Raw genomic sequence first — 18812 nt, forward strand, 5'->3', positions numbered from 1 at the left:
TGTGACTGCTCTGATTGGGAGATGAGTTATGAGTAGTCCAACAATCACTAGTAGAGAATAAGATAAACAAGCAGCTGGGGATTCCACTTTCACGTCACACTTTTATAATTACATTTTAGAATAAAAAAAGACCTGTAAGATACCGTTGGCTGTCCTCGACTAAAGAAATTCTGAGTCGACTAACACTCATATGATTTTGTCGACTAATCGATTAGTTGATTTAATCGACAGATCTGTTAAACTGAGTTTCTCCACAAAGAATCAGACAAAAGCACCACTTTAAATCTTGTGTTGTCCTCGGGTCAAATTTGACCCGTTTTTAAAAGTTTCTACATCAGAAATTTGAGATTCTTTCATCCAAATTGTCCAAAAATTACACGGATGGTTTCATACAACGCTCCTGGCAAGTTAACTGAAGGATCAGTTCACTACTTTATTGAATTTTGGGGGTTTTTCCCCCCAAAAAAACAGTTTAAATGGTTTCAAAACAGTATCCTGAAACTAAACTTTGACAAAACACACAAAATTGATATAATTTCATATAAATGAGATTTCTTGATTAAAAAAAAAATAAAAAAAATACAAATAGTGTAAAACTAGTGGTAATACATTGGTGTGAGTGGGGTGTACAGTATACTGATTGTAGTGTAAAAAATGTGTCAAAAATGTGTTCAATTTCAGTTTTGACCCAGGAGGACAACACAAGGGTTAAATCGTGTCTTTACCAGATATGTTCTTATAAGTTTGTTGGAAATAAGTAAATCTTAGTCGACAAAAAACAAAACGACCGATTAGTCGACTGAGAGGGGCCGTTAGGCTGCTGGTTTGCATTACCTCGCCTCCTAAATGTCTGATCTCTGTCCCTCGTAGACTCCATCTCAGGAGCACCGGCTGTCTCTCAGAGAGATCTATCAGAGCAAGCAAAGACCAGACTGTAAACGTTCAGACTGCGAAGGCTCTGTTACATCCAGTCCTTCGTCACCACGGGTACGTCCCACGGCTCATCAGTGATCAGTTTAGTCCTTTGGCTGAGCCTCTAACCCAAACTTTGTGCTTTAGGTGTTGACTTTGGACCCAGCAGCGAACCAGCGGCAGTCAGATCGCACCTCTGGCTTCACTTCACCCTCTCGCTACAGCAGCCCCTCGTTTGCCGCTCAGCCCCACCTCTCCCCCAGAGTAGGGACCCCTGTAACCCCCGACAGCATGGTGGAGTGCAGTCCCAACCCCGGAGATACAGACTGCATCTCTGATACCTCCAGTGTTTCCGCTGCCGGACCTTCCCCTTCTAAGGTGTCAAGCTCGTGGGGAAACTTATCCCAGGCAGTCCTGTTTCACTATCAGGATAAGACCCCGCCCTACTCCCACACATCCAGCCAGCAACACAGAGCCAGCGAGGAGGAGGGCAGTCACACCCACACCAGCACCCTGAAGCCCTGTTCAGCCTCTGGTGCTACGCTGCGGCCTGCAGGCAGTCCACACATGGAGAGAGCTTCATCACTAGAGGATCCTGTTGTACTTTCTCTGTGAGTGTTACAGTACATACTAAAGGTGTCACGATTTCGATATTAATTCGAAATATGTTAATCAGTTTTTTACAGTAAAAAAAAGGAGGAACCAAAAAGTAAATAAAATGAGATACAATGGTAATAACAATGCATTTATTTTTTATAGCGCTTTTCTACGCTACGTAGACAAGGTTACATGACACACAAAAAGAAAAGGAAAACACATAGGTGCATAAGCACAGGCAAAGCAGGAGAGGTGGGAAATGAAAAGGGGGGAAAAACTGGGAAAGTCTGTTAACAGGAAAAAGGAAGTTCAAAGAGGTGAGTTTTGAAGGATGGTAGGGTGCTTGACTGTTTGATGTGGTCGGGGAGGGCGTTCCAGAGGGGTGGGTGCAGCAGCTGAGAAGGCTCCGTCGCCCCAGGTCCAGAGCTTAGTCCTGATGGTCTTGAGTGTGTTGGCATCGGCGGACCTGAGGAGGCGGGCTGGAGTGTGGCGGGTGAGGAGGTCGGAGAAGTATGGAGGGGCAAGGTTATTAAGTGCTTTGTATGTGAGGAGAAGTATTCTGAAGTTGATCCTGCGTTTGACTGGGAGCCAGCAGAGGTTGGGGAGAACAGGGCTGATGTGGTCTCGGCAGCGGGTGGAGGTGAGAAGGCAGGCAGCAGAGTGCTGGACGTAAATTTTTTTTTCTTTTGATAATCAAAATATTTACAACAAATAGAGAAAGCAATACAATTTGAAAAAAAGAAGAAAGAAGAAAAGAATTTAAATGCACATATACTTTGCCTGCTTGAGGTTCCATAGCTGAGCAACCTGGACAAAGACCCTATCAGACCCTGAGACCCTGCCAGAGGATCTCAAGCATCAGCGTCAGGCTCGTAGGGAGCCTTACCATGCAAGGCTTTAGAAATGTTGTTTTTCATTAAAACAAGTAGTCAACATGCTTGTTGAGTCCCACAGAAGTCTTCCACTTTCACCGGTTTCATTCATCTTCTTTTTTCTCCTCAGACTGCGGCAGAATCTGAGAGAGAAGCACTCTCGACACGTGGCCGATCTGAAAGAATACTATGAGTCTGAGATTCAAATCCTGCGAGACAAACTGAAACTTAGAGATCTGCCCCCGGATTTAGAGAAGAGCAACCAGGCCCTCACAGAGAGGTGAGTTTTTACTAACATTGTCTCTTCAACAACTGAGGAAACTCCATTATTGGACCTTAAGTTCAGACTTTTTTTTGTCAGGCTACTAGTTACTTTCCAAGGTCGAGAATGAACTTTCACACTGTTTATATTTACAGATTTGTCAATGCATGAGCAACCATAAAATACATGTTTTACCGTAGCACAGAAGTCAATCCATTTAACATGTTGCATAAATGCAAATTATTTAATTATGTTCAAACTGAAGGGGGAACTCAAAGAGAAATACTACATTAAACAGGCTGTTAGTTCTGAGATTTTGATGCAGTATTGAGGATACAAATGATTCATATTCAAATATTTTAGATGTCAAGGCACACACATGAAGTCCTGTAGGGCTGCACATTTCCCCAGCATGACATCATGCTTCAGTTTGGGTCCATGTTATTTTGTTTTCTAACTCTGTATTAATGTGATTTCTGTTCATCCACAGGTGCAAACATCTGGAGAAAGCTCTGGCTGAGGCCACCAATCGCATTCAAGAACTAGAGGCAACAAACGGCTTACTGGAGAAAAAAATGGTATTAGATTCCTTTTGACATTATTTGTCATGATAAGTGGTTTCTACTTGTGTTTATGTCTATGTACGGATGAAGGTATTCTGTTATTTAAAAAAAAATCGTGTTATCCTCCTGCAAAATGAGGGATATGCTTATTTTTTAAAAGTAAGTGCTGTAGTACAACTAGCAGGAGACAAGTTATAATTGAGGTAAGTTTGGAGACACTACCTTATTTAATCATTCAATTAATAGCCTACATATTTTTGTTGTATCTCTTTTCTGTGTTGTAGTTTGTAGACGGTCCCTAAGCACTCTTAACTGCCGTCTCAACACTGGAACTAAACAGAGCTGAATTAGCAGAACTTTCATGCATTTCTTTCACATCTACTGCAGTCAGATTCACTGTGTTCACTCGGAAGGAATCACTTCACATGGGTGGGCACTTTTAATGACATTTTGAACATGTTAAGAGGCTAAAAACAAGTTTAAAACTTGCCCTGTTTAAGCCTGTTGGGTGCTAATGCTAGCAGGAGGATAACACGGTGTAGGCAGCACCGATTGTTTTCATTTTTCTTGCTACTGACAGCACTCCAAATTTACAAACAACAGAGCTACGTGTTGAAATCGACTGGAATTCTCCTTTAATTTCAACCTAAACATTTATTTCTCGTACCAGATTGTAATTGTTGTTTTCATATTTAACGCCCCAAACAAATCCTGCAATTAAAATATGACACTTGTCAAAGGAAACCTTCCTGTGTGTTTTCCAAAAGAAATCTTACATTTCTTTGTATTTGTTCTTCAAAAAGGGCTTTAAGTCATTAAACACAACTCTCTGACACCTGCAAACACCCTATAATTGACCCAGTGGGATTTGTTGCTACTTAAAGGTGCAGCAGGTAAGACTTCTAAAACTAACTTTCTGTCATATTTGCTGAAACTGACCCTATGTTCCAGTAAAGACTACATGAAGCAGCTCATTTAAAAAGAAATCCAGCTCCTCTGGCTCCACCTACAGCCTGTAGTGAGATTTGCAAAAGTCCACCGCTCCCGCTCAGGACTGCACCAATCAGGGCCGAGCTGTTCTAACTGTTCAGATGCACCACCACGCCCGGGGTGTCTAACTGCGTGTCAATCACTGCTCATGCACACGCATTCATTCTCCCTTGTGGGGGAGGGGCTTAGGAGACCGTTTTGGGCTTTAGCGGAAAGGGGGGAGGGACTGAGTTGTTGATGTTCAAATTGTTTGCCTAAGTCCTGGATCTTCACAATCCTACCTACAGCACTTTTAAGGACTTAAAGTTACACTTTAAAAAAGAAAGGTTATGTACTGTAGTCTTTTGCTTTTCAGCATTTTTAATATATCAAGCATATACATACAATGAATATGTTACCATTGCCTTGACTTTCCGTCATTAGGCAGAATGGCCGGAGCGGTACGCTGTAGCGGGTGCGACTGTGAAGTCCCTGAAGCAGCGACTAGAAGAAAGCAAACGCTCGGGTAAAGAGAAGGACGCCCTGGCAGCACGTTTGAAGACCCAAGTACAGCAGCTGGAGGAGTCGATGCAGAAAGCCTGCAGGGAGGCTGACGAGAGGGAGGCAAAGAGGGAGAGAGAGTACAAGATGCTGCAGGATGTGAGTCTGAGTGGGAGAGAGAGAGAGAGAGAGAGCGCGAGAGAGAGAGAGAGAGAGAGAGAGAGAGAGAGAGAGAGAGAGAGAGAGAGAGAGAGAGAGAGAGAGAATGAGAATATAATAAGACATCATATAATCTCAAACCTCTAATGTTCCCTTTTCACTGGAACCTTGCTGCTATTATTTGTTTTCTATATCAAATGTCGTACTATGTTGATATACTCAGAATACTTTAAAAATTGCTATTTCTCTTTATCTTGAAGATTTATTTTGTCATCAGGGAGATGTGTAAAAGTTTCTTCCATTTAGGGATGCACCGATCAGATCAGTGTGATCTATATCTGCTCTGTTGTTAAGCAAACCAGGTATCAGGCCAGACGTGACTGATCCACATTAATACTTGACTGTGAACTTACTGTGAAACCGGCATTTAGCTCACGTTAGTTCAATGTAGTGTTTCCGAGAGTACATTTTCTGCATTTGTCGTGGGGATGTCGTTTTAAAACACTGGACAAAGTAACATTAGATTGTATTACATGTTTCATAAAGCCAGATAAGAGAGAATGCATCTTATTAACAAAGAAAATGTAGCAACCAGAGTAAAATAACACTACAGAGCAGCTCTGCAATGTTAGTCTGAGGAACAAGAAGGGAAAAAAAGAGCCTTGTTTATCTAATCAGCACAGTTCTGTTTGTCAAGAAGTGATGTGTTACAGTTAAAGCCTCATTTTAAGATACATTAGAATGATCACAATGCATTTATACACAGCGAGGAACCAGTATGCAGAAGTATCACGAGAGAAGAGGTCGATAAGTGCATCCCTATTCCATTTGAAAAACTATGCATCAACACTGATGTTCTTCATGATCAAGGTCTCTGTCGTTTTGTTTCCTCAGCTGCTCGGACAATATGACTCTCTGGTGAAGGAGCACGAGGGACTGAAGGTAAAAGATCTCTAACTGGGACTGTTCTGTTACATTTTATCATTTGGTTATTGTTGAAGCATGTAAGATTGTTTCAGCAGTGACAAACAAAATGAGTTCTCTCCATGCCATTTCTTAATTCATCCTTGTGTATCTACAGAACAACCTGGTGTCAACAGAGAACAAGCTTGACGACGCCAACGATCAGATATCAGAACTGAAGAGGTGAGTGGATTGATTGTAGAGAGTAACACAACATTAGCTGGCAATCAGGTTAGGGTGTTTATCTGTGTTTTAAGCCCCCAATGTCTCCTTCCAGGCAGCGCTGCCTGGATTAGGCAATGGTTAGGGTTAGGGTTAGGGTTAGGTGCCTTGAAGTCAACGGTCCCAGCGCTGCCTGAAAGGAGACGTTGGGGGCTTAAAAAACCATCAAGCTGTTAGGGTGTCGTATGAATTTCAGAATTTAATGTTTTCCGTCCAGTGTGAAGCTTGAATTCGTCGTAATAAGAAAAGAAGAAAAAGTGTAAAAACAATAAGTTAGGGTGTTTCCGGGATTATGTGCTATGTGTGACTATTTCTAGGCTGGGACTAGGGTTGCACGATATTGACAAAATGTGATATTGCGATATTGATTATGAATATTGCGATATCGATATTAATTTAGATATTTTTCAACATATGTAAAATTACAAAAGTTACGGGAAAACACATCAAAATAGATTCATAACCAATGAAACATGATCATTATAGAGTTGCAAGCGGGCTCTAAATCGAACACAACTAAGCCGCACAGTCAACAGACGGGACGCAGCGCTCCACAAAATGAACAAAATTTTGCATACTTATTACAACACTTATTTTCGTAACAATCAAGTATCAAAAACTAAGGAGGACACGCTGTTGGATGCTGTCCTCCTCTCCTACTTCAATGCCTAACACATCTATCTCTCTCTCTCCCTGACCCTGTCTTTCACTGGTTGAAGCCTGAAAATATTGTAAACAAATTAATAACATAACTAATTCCACCGGTCGGACTGTTGAGCTCCGTTTCAGACTGATACCTCCGGTTCAGGCTGCTCCTCATCCTCAACACGGGCCTTTTTCAGTCGCGGAAAATACTTTTCAATACTCATCTGGATTGAAGCAGCAAACATTCAGTGTAAGAGTAAAAAAATAACAACATTATTTATAATACGTTTATTTGATTCACAGCTGCTACATATAGTGTTTTGACCTCGACAACCCAACTGCATTTTACCGCAAATTTGCGACTAGTTAACTTTCTAAAGCGGGCGCAATCGCTTGTTTGCTAAGAGTCGGGTCGGTGATTGTGAATGTGTGATTGTGTAAAGGTGTTCACGAGATAGATACCAACCTTTAGTGAACTTGTGAATTTCGCCAGCCGTCTTCTCTCCTTTACGGAGACAGACGCTGTGTGCACTCACCTTAACACTAACATAACTTCCTGAAAGGCGACGTTGGGGGCTAAAAACACCAAACGCACGGTGGGAGGATCTGTGTGTGTGTGCGAGTGAGCGAGACACAAGTGACAGAGAGACGGAGGAGAGCAGGGAAAGGAAATGCAGAAGAACGCGTTTTAAAAAGCGTGTTCAGCCGGTGTTGATAGTGCAGCGCGCCGCCACGCATTAGTCTATGTGTGGGCAACACTGAGGCTATTCCCTTAAACATTTAAATACACATCTTATCTTGAGCTTGTCTAGTGGTGAAGATTTTTAATAATCTTGAACACTAGCAGACACAAACCAAGAACGTAATGTAAAGAGCTCATAGCAGAGATGTGACATTACAGCTGTAGTGTTGTTATCAGCTACACACCTGTCACATTGTCATTGGCCGCCTCCAGAAACTTTGTAAAAGAGCTGCAGTGGCGGTTGGTAGACAGCTGGGCGATCGAGGGGAGAGGCTAAATCAATAGAGCCTAATGATGGTCTCTGTGCTGTCAAAAACAGATAATAGCATTGGCAGCAACTTTCCATTACAGTTCAGCTCTGCCTGCAAATTGTCACCAATAGAGGCAGCGCCATGGACTCTGCATTGATGAAGTGTGTCATGTCGATTCAGCGAATTGACGGACAAATAGCAAACTCGGCTCGCAGAACATCAATATGTGTGTCACAGGAGGGCTTTCGCACCGAAGCATATTATCTGGAGGGAGAGCCTAGAAAAAGAAATAGATTGAGAGGTCCAGAGACCTGTGAGTGGCCTTTTATAAAGAGGTAATTGGAAACTAGGAAAGACTACAATGTGCATGCAAACTGGAAAAATTAAAACATGTATTGAATGCGTGGACGGTGTCAGAGAATCTTTAGAACAAATGAAAAAGACACGTTGAGCAAGGACAGCAATAAAATAAGAATTTCTTACATCAAGCCGACTCTGAAGGTCAGATGCAACGAAGAAAAGACGCATAAATTGGGTTGTGACATGAGGATCCTTCCAGGCATTCAATAAGTCAAAAAGCCAGAACATTGAGTCGATGTTAGACCATCAAAATGGAAGAAATGTGTAAAATGCAGTAAGATATGCAAGAACATTTCCAGCTTCAGGGTCTGATGGAGTCACATCGTGGAGTGTAAAAAGCTGCAGGAGATGTTTAAAGATAGTTATTAAGACCTGTCATACTAACACAGGAGATGCAAATTAGAGCCAGATCATGACAGCAGAGAGAATTTATAATAATGCACAGGAGACAGTATTGAGATAGAGGTCAGCTTTGAGTCACATTACTTCTGTGTAGAGAGAAAGATTTTCAGTGGAGCTAATTAACCTAAAAAAAAGAATACCTCAGGATGCTTTAAGCACACACATCCATGTTGTATTTCTGGGCAGTAGGGGTGTGAGAAAAAATCGATACACTTGCAATACTGTATTGATTTTCAAAAACGCAATATTGATTTTTTGTTTGTTTACGTGCAAAACTATTCATATAAGACAGTGGTTCACATTTATTTTGTGTTTAAACCCCCTACCGCATATAAACATCAGCTCACTAAGAAACTGTGAACCACAGTTTGATTTTTTTGTGTACTGAATTGTTTACCTAAAGTAAACTCATTTGACTTTTGTCTTTTTTTTTTAAATATTAGTTTTTCTAAAATTATACTTTCAAAAAAATCATTTTAATGATAATAACAATAATAATAATAATACATTCATAAACTAAATTAGAGACTGCAAAATAATTGACAAGGTCAAAAAAGAAAAAAAGTACACATGAAAGTGAGGAAAACAAGGTAAACATTTACATTGAGGTCATCAGGGCTGCACTGAGGGACATTTCTTTTTACATTCAAAGCTTTCTATTGAGTTTTTTATTTTTTTTAAATGAAGCTTCAAATGTTTGTCATCATACATATATGTTGAATTAGTTTTGTTTTATAAAGAAGTTAACAGAAAGTCCCCTGTCTGTCTGTATCTTTAAATCTTGTGACCATGTATTATCTCTGTCTGTCCCCCTCAGAGTAATCTCCAAACTGGAGTCTCAGGTGAAGCAGCTGGAGCACGAGAACCAGGCCAGGGCACGCTATTCTTCCCGCAGTAAAACACAACCTTCTGGGGCTGGGTAAGCACTTCAATGCCCTGATAATCTGATAGTCTCTTACGGGGAACGGCTTACTTTCTGGTAGGGCTGCACGATATGAAGACAATATCTAATTGCGATTATTTTGACTGATATTGCGATTGCGATATGATTCACGATATTGGAGGGGATGATCGTTTTTGTATCATTATTCTCATTTTTATTGAAAATTATTAACATTGAAAGAAATTAAAGTGATTATAGTGTGATTTTTGCGAGGATCTGTACCAAACAAAGATGTTTTCTGTAGTCTGTAGGATGGGATTTGTAGGCCGGGACGTCTCTGCAGCCACACACTACTTCATTCAGAATGGTTTGACACATATTTTGCTTTTAACAAATATTGCGCCCCTTTGCGATTTGGATATAGAACTAGTCCATATTGTGATTTTGATACAATTGCGATTAATTGTGCAGCCTTACTTTCTGGTCTTTTACTTATCTACAGTGGGTGTCATACTGTTTGAAATAACTGATGCATCTTCAGGTCCAATGTAAATAAAGTAGATTGCAGTTTTTTTCTGCTGCATACATATCTACTCTGTACATACAGTATACACATATCCTGTGTTCTCCTTTTAAGAAAAAAAATCTGAAACCAAAATGGAAATATATATATATATAATGTATATTTTGTAGTTTCATGGTGGTGCCCGCTATGTTTGCATTAATCCGTCGGATCACCGTTCTATCACAGGCAGACGTTAACATGACTAACAAGCAGACAGTTGCCTGCTATACAACAACAAGAGAAACAGACTTTAAAGGTGCCATATATCATATATTATCAGGTTCTTGTATACTTGTATTTTGGGTTTCATCTTGAACATGTTTGCATGCTTTAATATTCAAGAAACACACAAACACATTATTCTTCTCATACGGTCTGTCTGAATATACCTGTATTCACCTTCTGTCTGAAACGCTCCGTTTTAGCACCTGTCTCTTTAAGCAATAAATAAATAAAAGCTTAATTTTGACTGCAGAAATGCAGATGCCTCAATTTAAATATTCTCTGAACATGTCCGCAGTCTCCTCCACCATCCTGACCTGCTGCTGTCACCCAGTAAATGCAAGATAGAGCCAGACGTCACCCGCCGGAAGTCCCCTTGTGCCCTATCTGACCAGCTGAACAGTGGCAGAAAATCCCCATTCCCTCAAACTAACCAATCAAGTCTCCACAAGAAGTCACATTATCCGTTAAATGATCACTCATCAGGACCTGGAAGTTCTGTGGACACCTCTTCAGCTGGTGGGAGCTGGAGGTAGGTTTTTTTTTTTTTGTAATTGTTGTGGATGTTTTCTCAACCAAAGTGTAATGAAGATTTTAGGTGGTTAAACAGAGATTGTGTTCTGCAGGTGTGCGTCCCCCCCAGAGTGTGAACAATCTCAGCCTCAGCACAGACACCAGGAGCAGAGCCAGCGGGAGGCCGGTCGCAGAGAGGGATCCTCCGCCCTGACGCCCATGATGAGGGCCCTGATAGAGCTGGAGGAGACCAGAGCCACAGAGAGCCGGGCCCCCTGTAAGAACAGCTTCACCACCCACAGTATGACTCACTCACTCACTCACTCACTCACTCACTCACTCACTCACTCACTCACGAGACGTTACCAACCTGATTAATGCTCCAATTTAAAACTCATGTTTATCTTCTTTTTTCTACAACTTTTTTTACTTGAACATATGCTAATCAGTGTTTTCCCTAGCTTTGAGGAAGACTTAGGTGCGCGGGGGGTTTAGATGTCCTTTCTTAAGAAAATGTGATTTTTTTTAACAAAAAAGAAAGCAATTTCCCCATACATTTCATGTCTCTTTGTAGTCGTGTTGTCTCTTTTTGGTCATTTTTGTTTTCTTTGGGTTGTTTTGGGTCTCTGTGGTCATTTGGCATCTCTCTGTAGTCAGTTTTTGTCTCTTTGTGGTAGTTTTATGTCTCTTTTTCACATTATTTTAGACCGTTATTACTCCCACATCAGTGTTTAAAACGAGAAATGTCTTTTAGTTACAATACTTTCATGGTTTAGGTGCTGCCCAAAACGGCTCGGGTGCTGCCCCTTAAAGGACAATTCTGGCGCAAGATTGTCTGATAGTAATTATAGGCTGATCAACACCCTCATAACTAACATCTTTGTGGGAATTTTGGTACACAGCACACACACACACACACACACACACACACACAGCACACACACACACAACACAGTCCTGCTGACTGTCATGCACATGTTTTTGAATTGGACCTCATCATCACGTCTGTGTGGTTTCTTTTTGCAGGGGTCGGCAATCAGAGGACCACAGTCGGATTTGTGGAGCGGAGACACAAAGAGGTGATTCAGGAGCGAGTCGGGCTTCAGGCAGACAGGGACGGGGTTAAACCTGGAGGAGTCGTGGCCAGAGCTGAGCGAGGAGGAGCAGCGAATAGAGCTGCAGCTCTGCTGAGAGCTCAGAGGAGTCTGTCTCCACAGGGCCACCGATCCTCCTCACTGCCTCCAGAACATCGAAACAAACTCACGACTACACCCCGTATGTCTTTCCAGGCTTCTCACACTTACCTTCACACCAAGTCTTTAATGTAGCTTTCAGCTCAGTCGCGGATCAGTCGCTATTCTAACGTCTACTGGAAACGTTTAAAAGTTTAGTTTTTTTTCCTTTTTCAAAGATTTTTTTGGGGCATTTCAGCCTTTAATGGAAAGAACAAATAGATATGAAAGGGGAGAGAGAGGGGGATGACATGCAGGAAATCCTCTTAGGTCGGACTCAAACCCTGGACCTTCTGCGTCGAGGTATACACCTCCATAAATGTGCGCCTGCTCTACCAACTGAGCTACCCTGGCCACGTTTAGAGTTTTTTTTTGTTGACATTTTTTGTGTTTTTACAAGCATATATACGTGTTTGCAGGTCATTCATATGTGGTAACATGATTTTTGGCCGCCATCGTACAAGCTGAACTCATAGTTTTTTTTCTTTTTATTCGTCTAAGGAGCTTTGAAAATACACATAGGCGCTGCACCTAAGGGTTATAGGCTGTAACCACCTGTTACCTGTTTCTTTTTTCTTTTTGGACAGATGAAACAAATGAATTGTAAATGAATGACACTTCATGCACTTACATATGATTAAAGTAAACTAATAGCCAACTTACTCCACAAGTTGTGATTGATAAGGAGATATGCTATGTGTCCAACCAAAAACTATAAATAGTTATCACTTCATATATTTGCTGAAATAGCCAAGCCAATAAATTCATAATCTTCTCTTTTGTGGTTCACTAAACCTCACTGGAGAATGTAGTTTTTAATTAATGATGTATTGGTGTATTAAAGTTTTGATTAATTGTGTGCTATTCTCTTCCATCCAGCAAAGAGAGGAACTTTACTCATGCCCATGTCTGCAAAGTCCAGTCCCAAACGCTGCCCCACTGAGAACTACTCCACTGCTTTTGGTCACTTCATGCCAAGAGAGGAACACCTGCACAAAAGGTGAGCAACACAAAACATCTCATCTGAAACAAGGCCTGCATTATAGGTACTGTTCTACTTTTTGGGAAATATGCTTCTTTGCTTTCTTTTCGAGAGTTAGATAAGAAGATCGGTCACCCTAATGTCTGTGCATTTAGCATGGAGTTTAGGAGGCAATTAGCTTAGCTCAGTGTGCAGGCTGGAAGCAGGGGGCAACGGCTGAAATATCTCAACAATTATGGGATGGATGGTCATTTTCTCTACAGCTGCTGGTGTGAAGAGGCTAAGGCTGAATAGTGCTCATACCAACCACATCACAGGGTTACACTAAAATGAATACATATAAATTATTTAAAAATATATAAATAAATATAAAAATAAATAAATGATATATATATATATATATATATGTTCATTTATTTCTGTATATATTTATTTATATATTTTTAAATACTTAAATACTAATCTTTTATATTTTGTTATTTTTCTTTATATTTTCACTTGTTTTTAAGTCTTACAGATTTTCTATTTTTATGGCATTCCTGTGACTCCATACAGATATTTATGTACAACGCAGTTGTTATGCATTTTTAGTATAAGACTGCCTGCTGAAATATACCTTTTTAGACCTTTTATTTACTCATTTACTTATTTATCAGATAAAATAATGCAAAGTGGGTCACACAGAGTTCCTAGCTTGTTAAAATCCAGTCTAAGCACTGAGCTATAAATAGCTTCGTGAGCCAGTGTTAAAGAAACAGTACCGCAGCTTCTTTAACAAGACTTTAATCTACCTATTACACTGGATGAAATGAATTTAAAAAAAATCACATTTTGTTCCGTCTACAGGATTGATGGACAAGTTGACCAGAGACGTCATTCATTCCAGAGCAGCAGTCCCAGGAAGAGACTCCATTTTTCGTCATCAGACAGAGAAGATGGTAATCTATTCAAGCTCTGAGAGATATTTTATTTTATTTTATTTAGAGGTGTTCCTCATTAGAGCTGCAAAGATTAATCGAATAATTGACAAGTTGTATTGTCAACTATTTTGATAATCGTTTGAGTAAAAAGTAAAACTTCTCTGATTCCAGCTTCTTAAATGTGAACATGTTCTAGTTTCTTCTCTCCTCTGTGACAGTAAACTGAATATCTTTGAGTTGTGGACAAAACAACATTTGAGGACGTCATCTTGGGCTTTTGGGAAACACAGATTTACATTTTTCACCATTTTCTTACATTTTATAGACCAAACAACTAATCCATTAATCAAGAAAATAATCAACAGATTAATCGACTATGAAAATAATCATTGCAGCCGTATTCCTAACATTTTGCCTCCCTTATGTTATGTAAAATGGGGTGGAAGAAAATGAGTGTAAATGCCCTCTCTCATGAAGGAACACATCAGACTCCATGTCTTCCTCCCCCCTCAGACCTCCAGCATCCAGAGTCCTCCGGCAGCATGAACCCACCGGAGAGACGCTCCCAGCTGGGCTGGGAGGAGCCGTGCGACTGTAGGGGGTCCGACATGCGGGACTCCTATGAGGACGCAGCTCCACTTTTCCTGGACAGACTCCACTCGCTGGCTGAGGCAGAGAAACTGTTTGACGAGCTGACGCAGGAGAAACTGCAGGTGAGGGTTTTTTTTTTTCTTTTCTGTGCGAAATGAGCTGACTGAAAGACTCACAGCTCATCACATCACACACAGCCACCAGCCGTCAACCAGGACATTTTTTATTAACTCAGTGAAGGACATTTAGTGAAAAGGACTCTGTGTAGTTCAGTTTAAAGAGCCTTGTATCTCAGACACACAGGCCTGAACGCTACAACTCTAATCCCCTCCCCGACCTCTTATGTAACATGTACTTCATTGTATTTTATACCGCTCCGAAATTACTTCTATTTTTAGGAAGTTCATGTCTACATCCCCACTTTTACCCCTCCCTCTGTCCTGGTCATTCAGTGACGTCTGTCCACATTTGTCATGTGCCGGTTGTTGCATCAATATAATTATTTTGTTATTTAATGATTGACCTGTTTGTGTGTGTGTCGGGCAGATTGAGGCAGCTTTGAGCCGGATGCCTGGAGCAGGCGGCAGAGTGACTCTACAGACCAGGTTAGATGAGGTAGGACACCAGATATTGATTATCTTCATATCATCTTCCCATGTTTGTTTGTTTTGTACAGTAATTAGGGCTGAATGGTTAGGAGTTTCATTATTAAAGTACTTGTTGTTTGTTGCTGATTTTCTTTGTTTTATATAATTTTATATTTTATATATCAACCGAGTATCCACTTAGAAAACTAATCCTGTCTTGTGTACCTATTTTAAATAGGGTTTAACCAAATTCCCATTACACAGCTGTGACTGTAATGGAGACTTGATAATTAGGACTGTAACTGTAGCTGGTTGGGAATAGGTGACCACTGTGGTGCATCGGTAAGATTGTAGTCGAATGCTCTGATGCTCTTCAATGGATTTATTGGCGGCAGGCAGATGGTTGTCTGTCTGTGTGTGTGTGTGGTTCTACAATAAATAAATAAAAGGGAAATATCAGCATACAAGCAAAAATGACAGTGCTGACTGGATGCAATTAGTAAGGCTAATAAATGATAATTAGTATAACTTTCACTTTGAGTAGCTATAGCTGCTTAAATCAAAATAACCAAATAATATATCAAATAACACACATCAGCTCCTTATTAAATTAAACAGCCTTCTTACTGCTGGGATCTCAGTAACAGCAACCCAAACATACAGTAGTTCTCTAATACACAACCATTGTAAACACTCCGATAATGATTATACAGTGTTATGTGAGTACACACATAAGCACAATAGTAGTGTAACACTAATAATACTGAGCATTAGCCTACTGCTAGGGAACTTTATGCTAACATACTGCATTTCAGCTGAATATCCCAGAACATACAATGTGCATATAAAGGCACCGAAATACACATGTATAAACATTAACACCAGTGTAGTCAAATGTCTCTGAACGCACACATGCACGGATGGCGACACAGACGACAACTATACACTTCAGAAATATCTACGATGTGCTTCTCCCGGCCACTCTCACGACTAACTTAAAAACGAAATTTATCAGCCAGCCAATTAATCAACAGTTTAAATCATTTTAAGCCACTCTAGCAGTATGGCTCTTTTCACATTTTGCTACATTAAAAAATAAAACCATTAAAGGTGCCGTAGGTAGGATTGTGAAGATCCAGGACTTAGCCAAACAATTTGAACATCGACAACTTCTCAATCCCTCCCCCCTTTCCGCTAAAGCCGAAAACGGTCTCCTAAGCCCCTCCCCCCACAAGGGAGAATGAATGCGTGTGTATGAGCAGTGATTGACACGCAGTTAGACACCCCCCCCGGCCCTGATTGGTGCATCTGAACAGGGAGCGGTGGATTTTTGCAAATCTCACTACAGGCTGTAGGTGGAGCCAGAGGAGCTGGATTTCTTTTTAAATGACCTGCTTCATGTAGTTCTACTGGAACATAGGGTCAGTTTCAGCAAATATGACAGAAAGTTAGTTTTAGAAGTCTTACCTGCTGCACCTTTAATCGATCATCAAAGTAGTGCCAGTTAATTTTCTGCTCTTCTTTCCTCGTCAGGTGGCCTTAGAGAATCGTCTGGAGATACTGAATCGTGAGCTGGGATCCATCCGCATGACTCTGAAGAGATTCCACGTCCTCCGCTCCTCTGCCAACATATAGCAATGTCTGTCTTTTTACATCACAGTGTAGATGCTCCAACTTAGTGTCTTGGTTTTATACACTGCACTGATTGTCTCTTTCTGTGCCATATGTCCATCTGTACAGCAACTCCACAGTATCTTTTTTTTTATACTTAATTACTCTGGGATATTTTTGATATGTCTGAAAGATACTGCAATTTTTGGAGTCTATTTTTAGTAATACACAGATTTGTAAATTCGTTTACTTTTTTAGTCACAGAATAATTAATATGATATGTTTTACTTGCCATATTCAGGTGACAATTTTTAAATCTGCTATGTGAATAATAAAAAAGGACTTTCCAGCAGAGACATTCATTCCACTTGGGAAATATCACTGTTGTTCATGTGTTTGTGGACATTTTTGACATGAGGTAAAATGTATTTATTTTATGTTTTTGTTCATATTTTACACGTTTATTTCTTTTATACGTCGTTTTTTTTCTATTTGTTTCGGGCCAAATGTATCAAACTTGAAGGAATTATTTGTTTACTTGAATCAAATTGCCTTTATTCTTTGTTTACTTTCCATTACTGCTTGTCACTATCTTCTTATGTTCCATGTGTCCTACAGGATTGGACCTCCGGATTAGAGCCACTTGTAAAATCCAAACCAGCACAATTTGTTCAGTACACACACACACATACACACGTGGTTGTTTCTATTTGATCGATGTTTGTGCATGGAATTTCTTGCACTGCTTCCTTTTGCCATGCAGTTTTACTACCTGACATGATCTCCACTGGAACTATAATGTTGTTGTTGCACAATAAATTAAGCTTTTTGTTTTGATAACTAGAGGTATTTTTTTCATGACTGACTAGTTTATTATTTCCAAGGTATATTAACAGTCTGTGGGTAAAACACACCGCAGTGATTCTGAAAAAAAAACTAAAACATGTCAGATAAAAAATTAGATTATTTGTTTTGGTCAAAAATGAATTTAATCAAACCTATAAATAATATTCCAACTAGAAGCGGCGCGATTACATTTAATGGCAGAACGCGAGTTCGACCGAAGCGGCGCGAACTGACGTGACGGAAGACGCTTCCTAGTGAGAGTTGAAAGTGTTTTAAGATTGAGAGAATAATTCCCTCGTATCCCGGTTTTAAGCTAGCTAACATTACTACATAAGCGAACAAAGACGAAACGAAAACAAAAACTACATAGACTGGAGGAAGTTAGCAGAAATAAATGGAGTTTCTAGTGAGTTCAGAGGCCGAGCTGGTGACACACACACACACACACACACACACACACACACACAGGTCCAACACTAGCTAGCGTCCTCTGCTAGCTAGCTTACAGCTAGCCTGACGTCTCTACAGTTGCTACATTCACAAATAAAAAAAATGCGGTTACATTCGGGCGAATAATATAATTACATACTTTCTGTGAACACCAAGGTTTGATTTAACAAATAGTTGATATGGTTTAAAGGCATCTGCTGACAAATGTAAATAACTCTTTTGTGGATTACGTTAGCAAACATTAAGTTAGCAATGATCCTAGAACAATCAATATAACTAGGATATTGTTCCAAAACAATTTAACAGCCAAAGCTTTGTTATTTAAAATAGCGTTAATCAATTTAATCAAATTGAAAACCTGTTCTGTCCCAGTTCTCAAGAGCCAGAGAAACTCCATAAGGATACATATCATTTATTAGCTAGCTAGCTATATGACCATGTATAAAACATCTAAGAAACTGCATTAAGAAGAGTGGGCCTTCACAGTTGTGCAGAAAGTATTCAGAGCCTTTAAGTAAACGTACTAGCTAGTAGCACACTGTACGTTAAAGTAGAATGGACCATTTCAGAATATTATACAGCCTATTATATCTGATTATTAATTATTATGCTTTAATGTGTTCATTACGAGAATGTTTCAGCTGGTAAAAAGTACTGCTTGCTAGTTTAATCTATAATACAACTTTATTTATTAGCTGATATATATTTGTATTAATTATCTGCAAAGTAATGTCAAATATATGTAGCGCAGTAAAAAGTGCAATATTATTGGCTTCCACAATGTAGTGGAGTAGAAGCATAAAGCAGCATAACATGGAAATGTGATAACTAAAATGTACTTTACTATAAATGTATTTTGATGCTAATATTTTTGTACTTATACACAAGTCAATTTTGAATATAGATGAGTAGACTATTTCTTCCACCACTAATTATTAGGAATATTTACGCAGGAATTGTATAACATTTATATATATATATCTTTGTCAT

The 18812-nt window shown here is 39.9% G+C and overlaps 1 protein-coding gene across 4 annotated transcripts in view; it reads left to right on the plus strand.

Moving 5' to 3' along the window:
* Positions 1-17366, plus strand: part of mphosph9 (M-phase phosphoprotein 9) — a 23831-nt gene extending 6465 nt beyond the window's left edge. For 2 of the 4 annotated variants that reach the window (XM_078271342.1, XM_078271343.1), the window contains exons 9-24: positions 871-987; positions 1060-1523; positions 2512-2661; positions 3134-3221; positions 4620-4835; positions 5730-5777; positions 5917-5981; positions 9238-9339; positions 10389-10622; positions 10717-10904; positions 11630-11878; positions 12715-12835; positions 13664-13755; positions 14251-14450; positions 14875-14943; positions 16449-17366. In XM_078271342.1, the coding sequence (XP_078127468.1) occupies positions 871-987; positions 1060-1523; positions 2512-2661; positions 3134-3221; positions 4620-4835; positions 5730-5777; positions 5917-5981; positions 9238-9339; positions 10389-10622; positions 10717-10904; positions 11630-11878; positions 12715-12835; positions 13664-13755; positions 14251-14450; positions 14875-14943; positions 16449-16550 (2505 nt within the window). In that variant the 3' untranslated portion in view covers positions 16551-17366. The remainder of the gene's footprint in view (positions 1-870; positions 988-1059; positions 1524-2511; positions 2662-3133; positions 3222-4619; positions 4836-5729; positions 5778-5916; positions 5982-9237; positions 9340-10388; positions 10623-10716; positions 10905-11629; positions 11879-12714; positions 12836-13663; positions 13756-14250; positions 14451-14874; positions 14944-16448) is intronic. The other 2 variants (XM_078271344.1, XM_078271345.1) reach the window with 2 other exon arrangements.
* Positions 17367-18812: the final 1446 nt, after the last annotated feature.

The sequence above is a fragment of the Sander vitreus genome, chromosome 16 (genome assembly GCF_031162955.1).
Source record: "Sander vitreus isolate 19-12246 chromosome 16, sanVit1, whole genome shotgun sequence".
Lineage (NCBI taxonomy): Eukaryota > Metazoa > Chordata > Actinopteri > Perciformes > Percidae > Sander > Sander vitreus.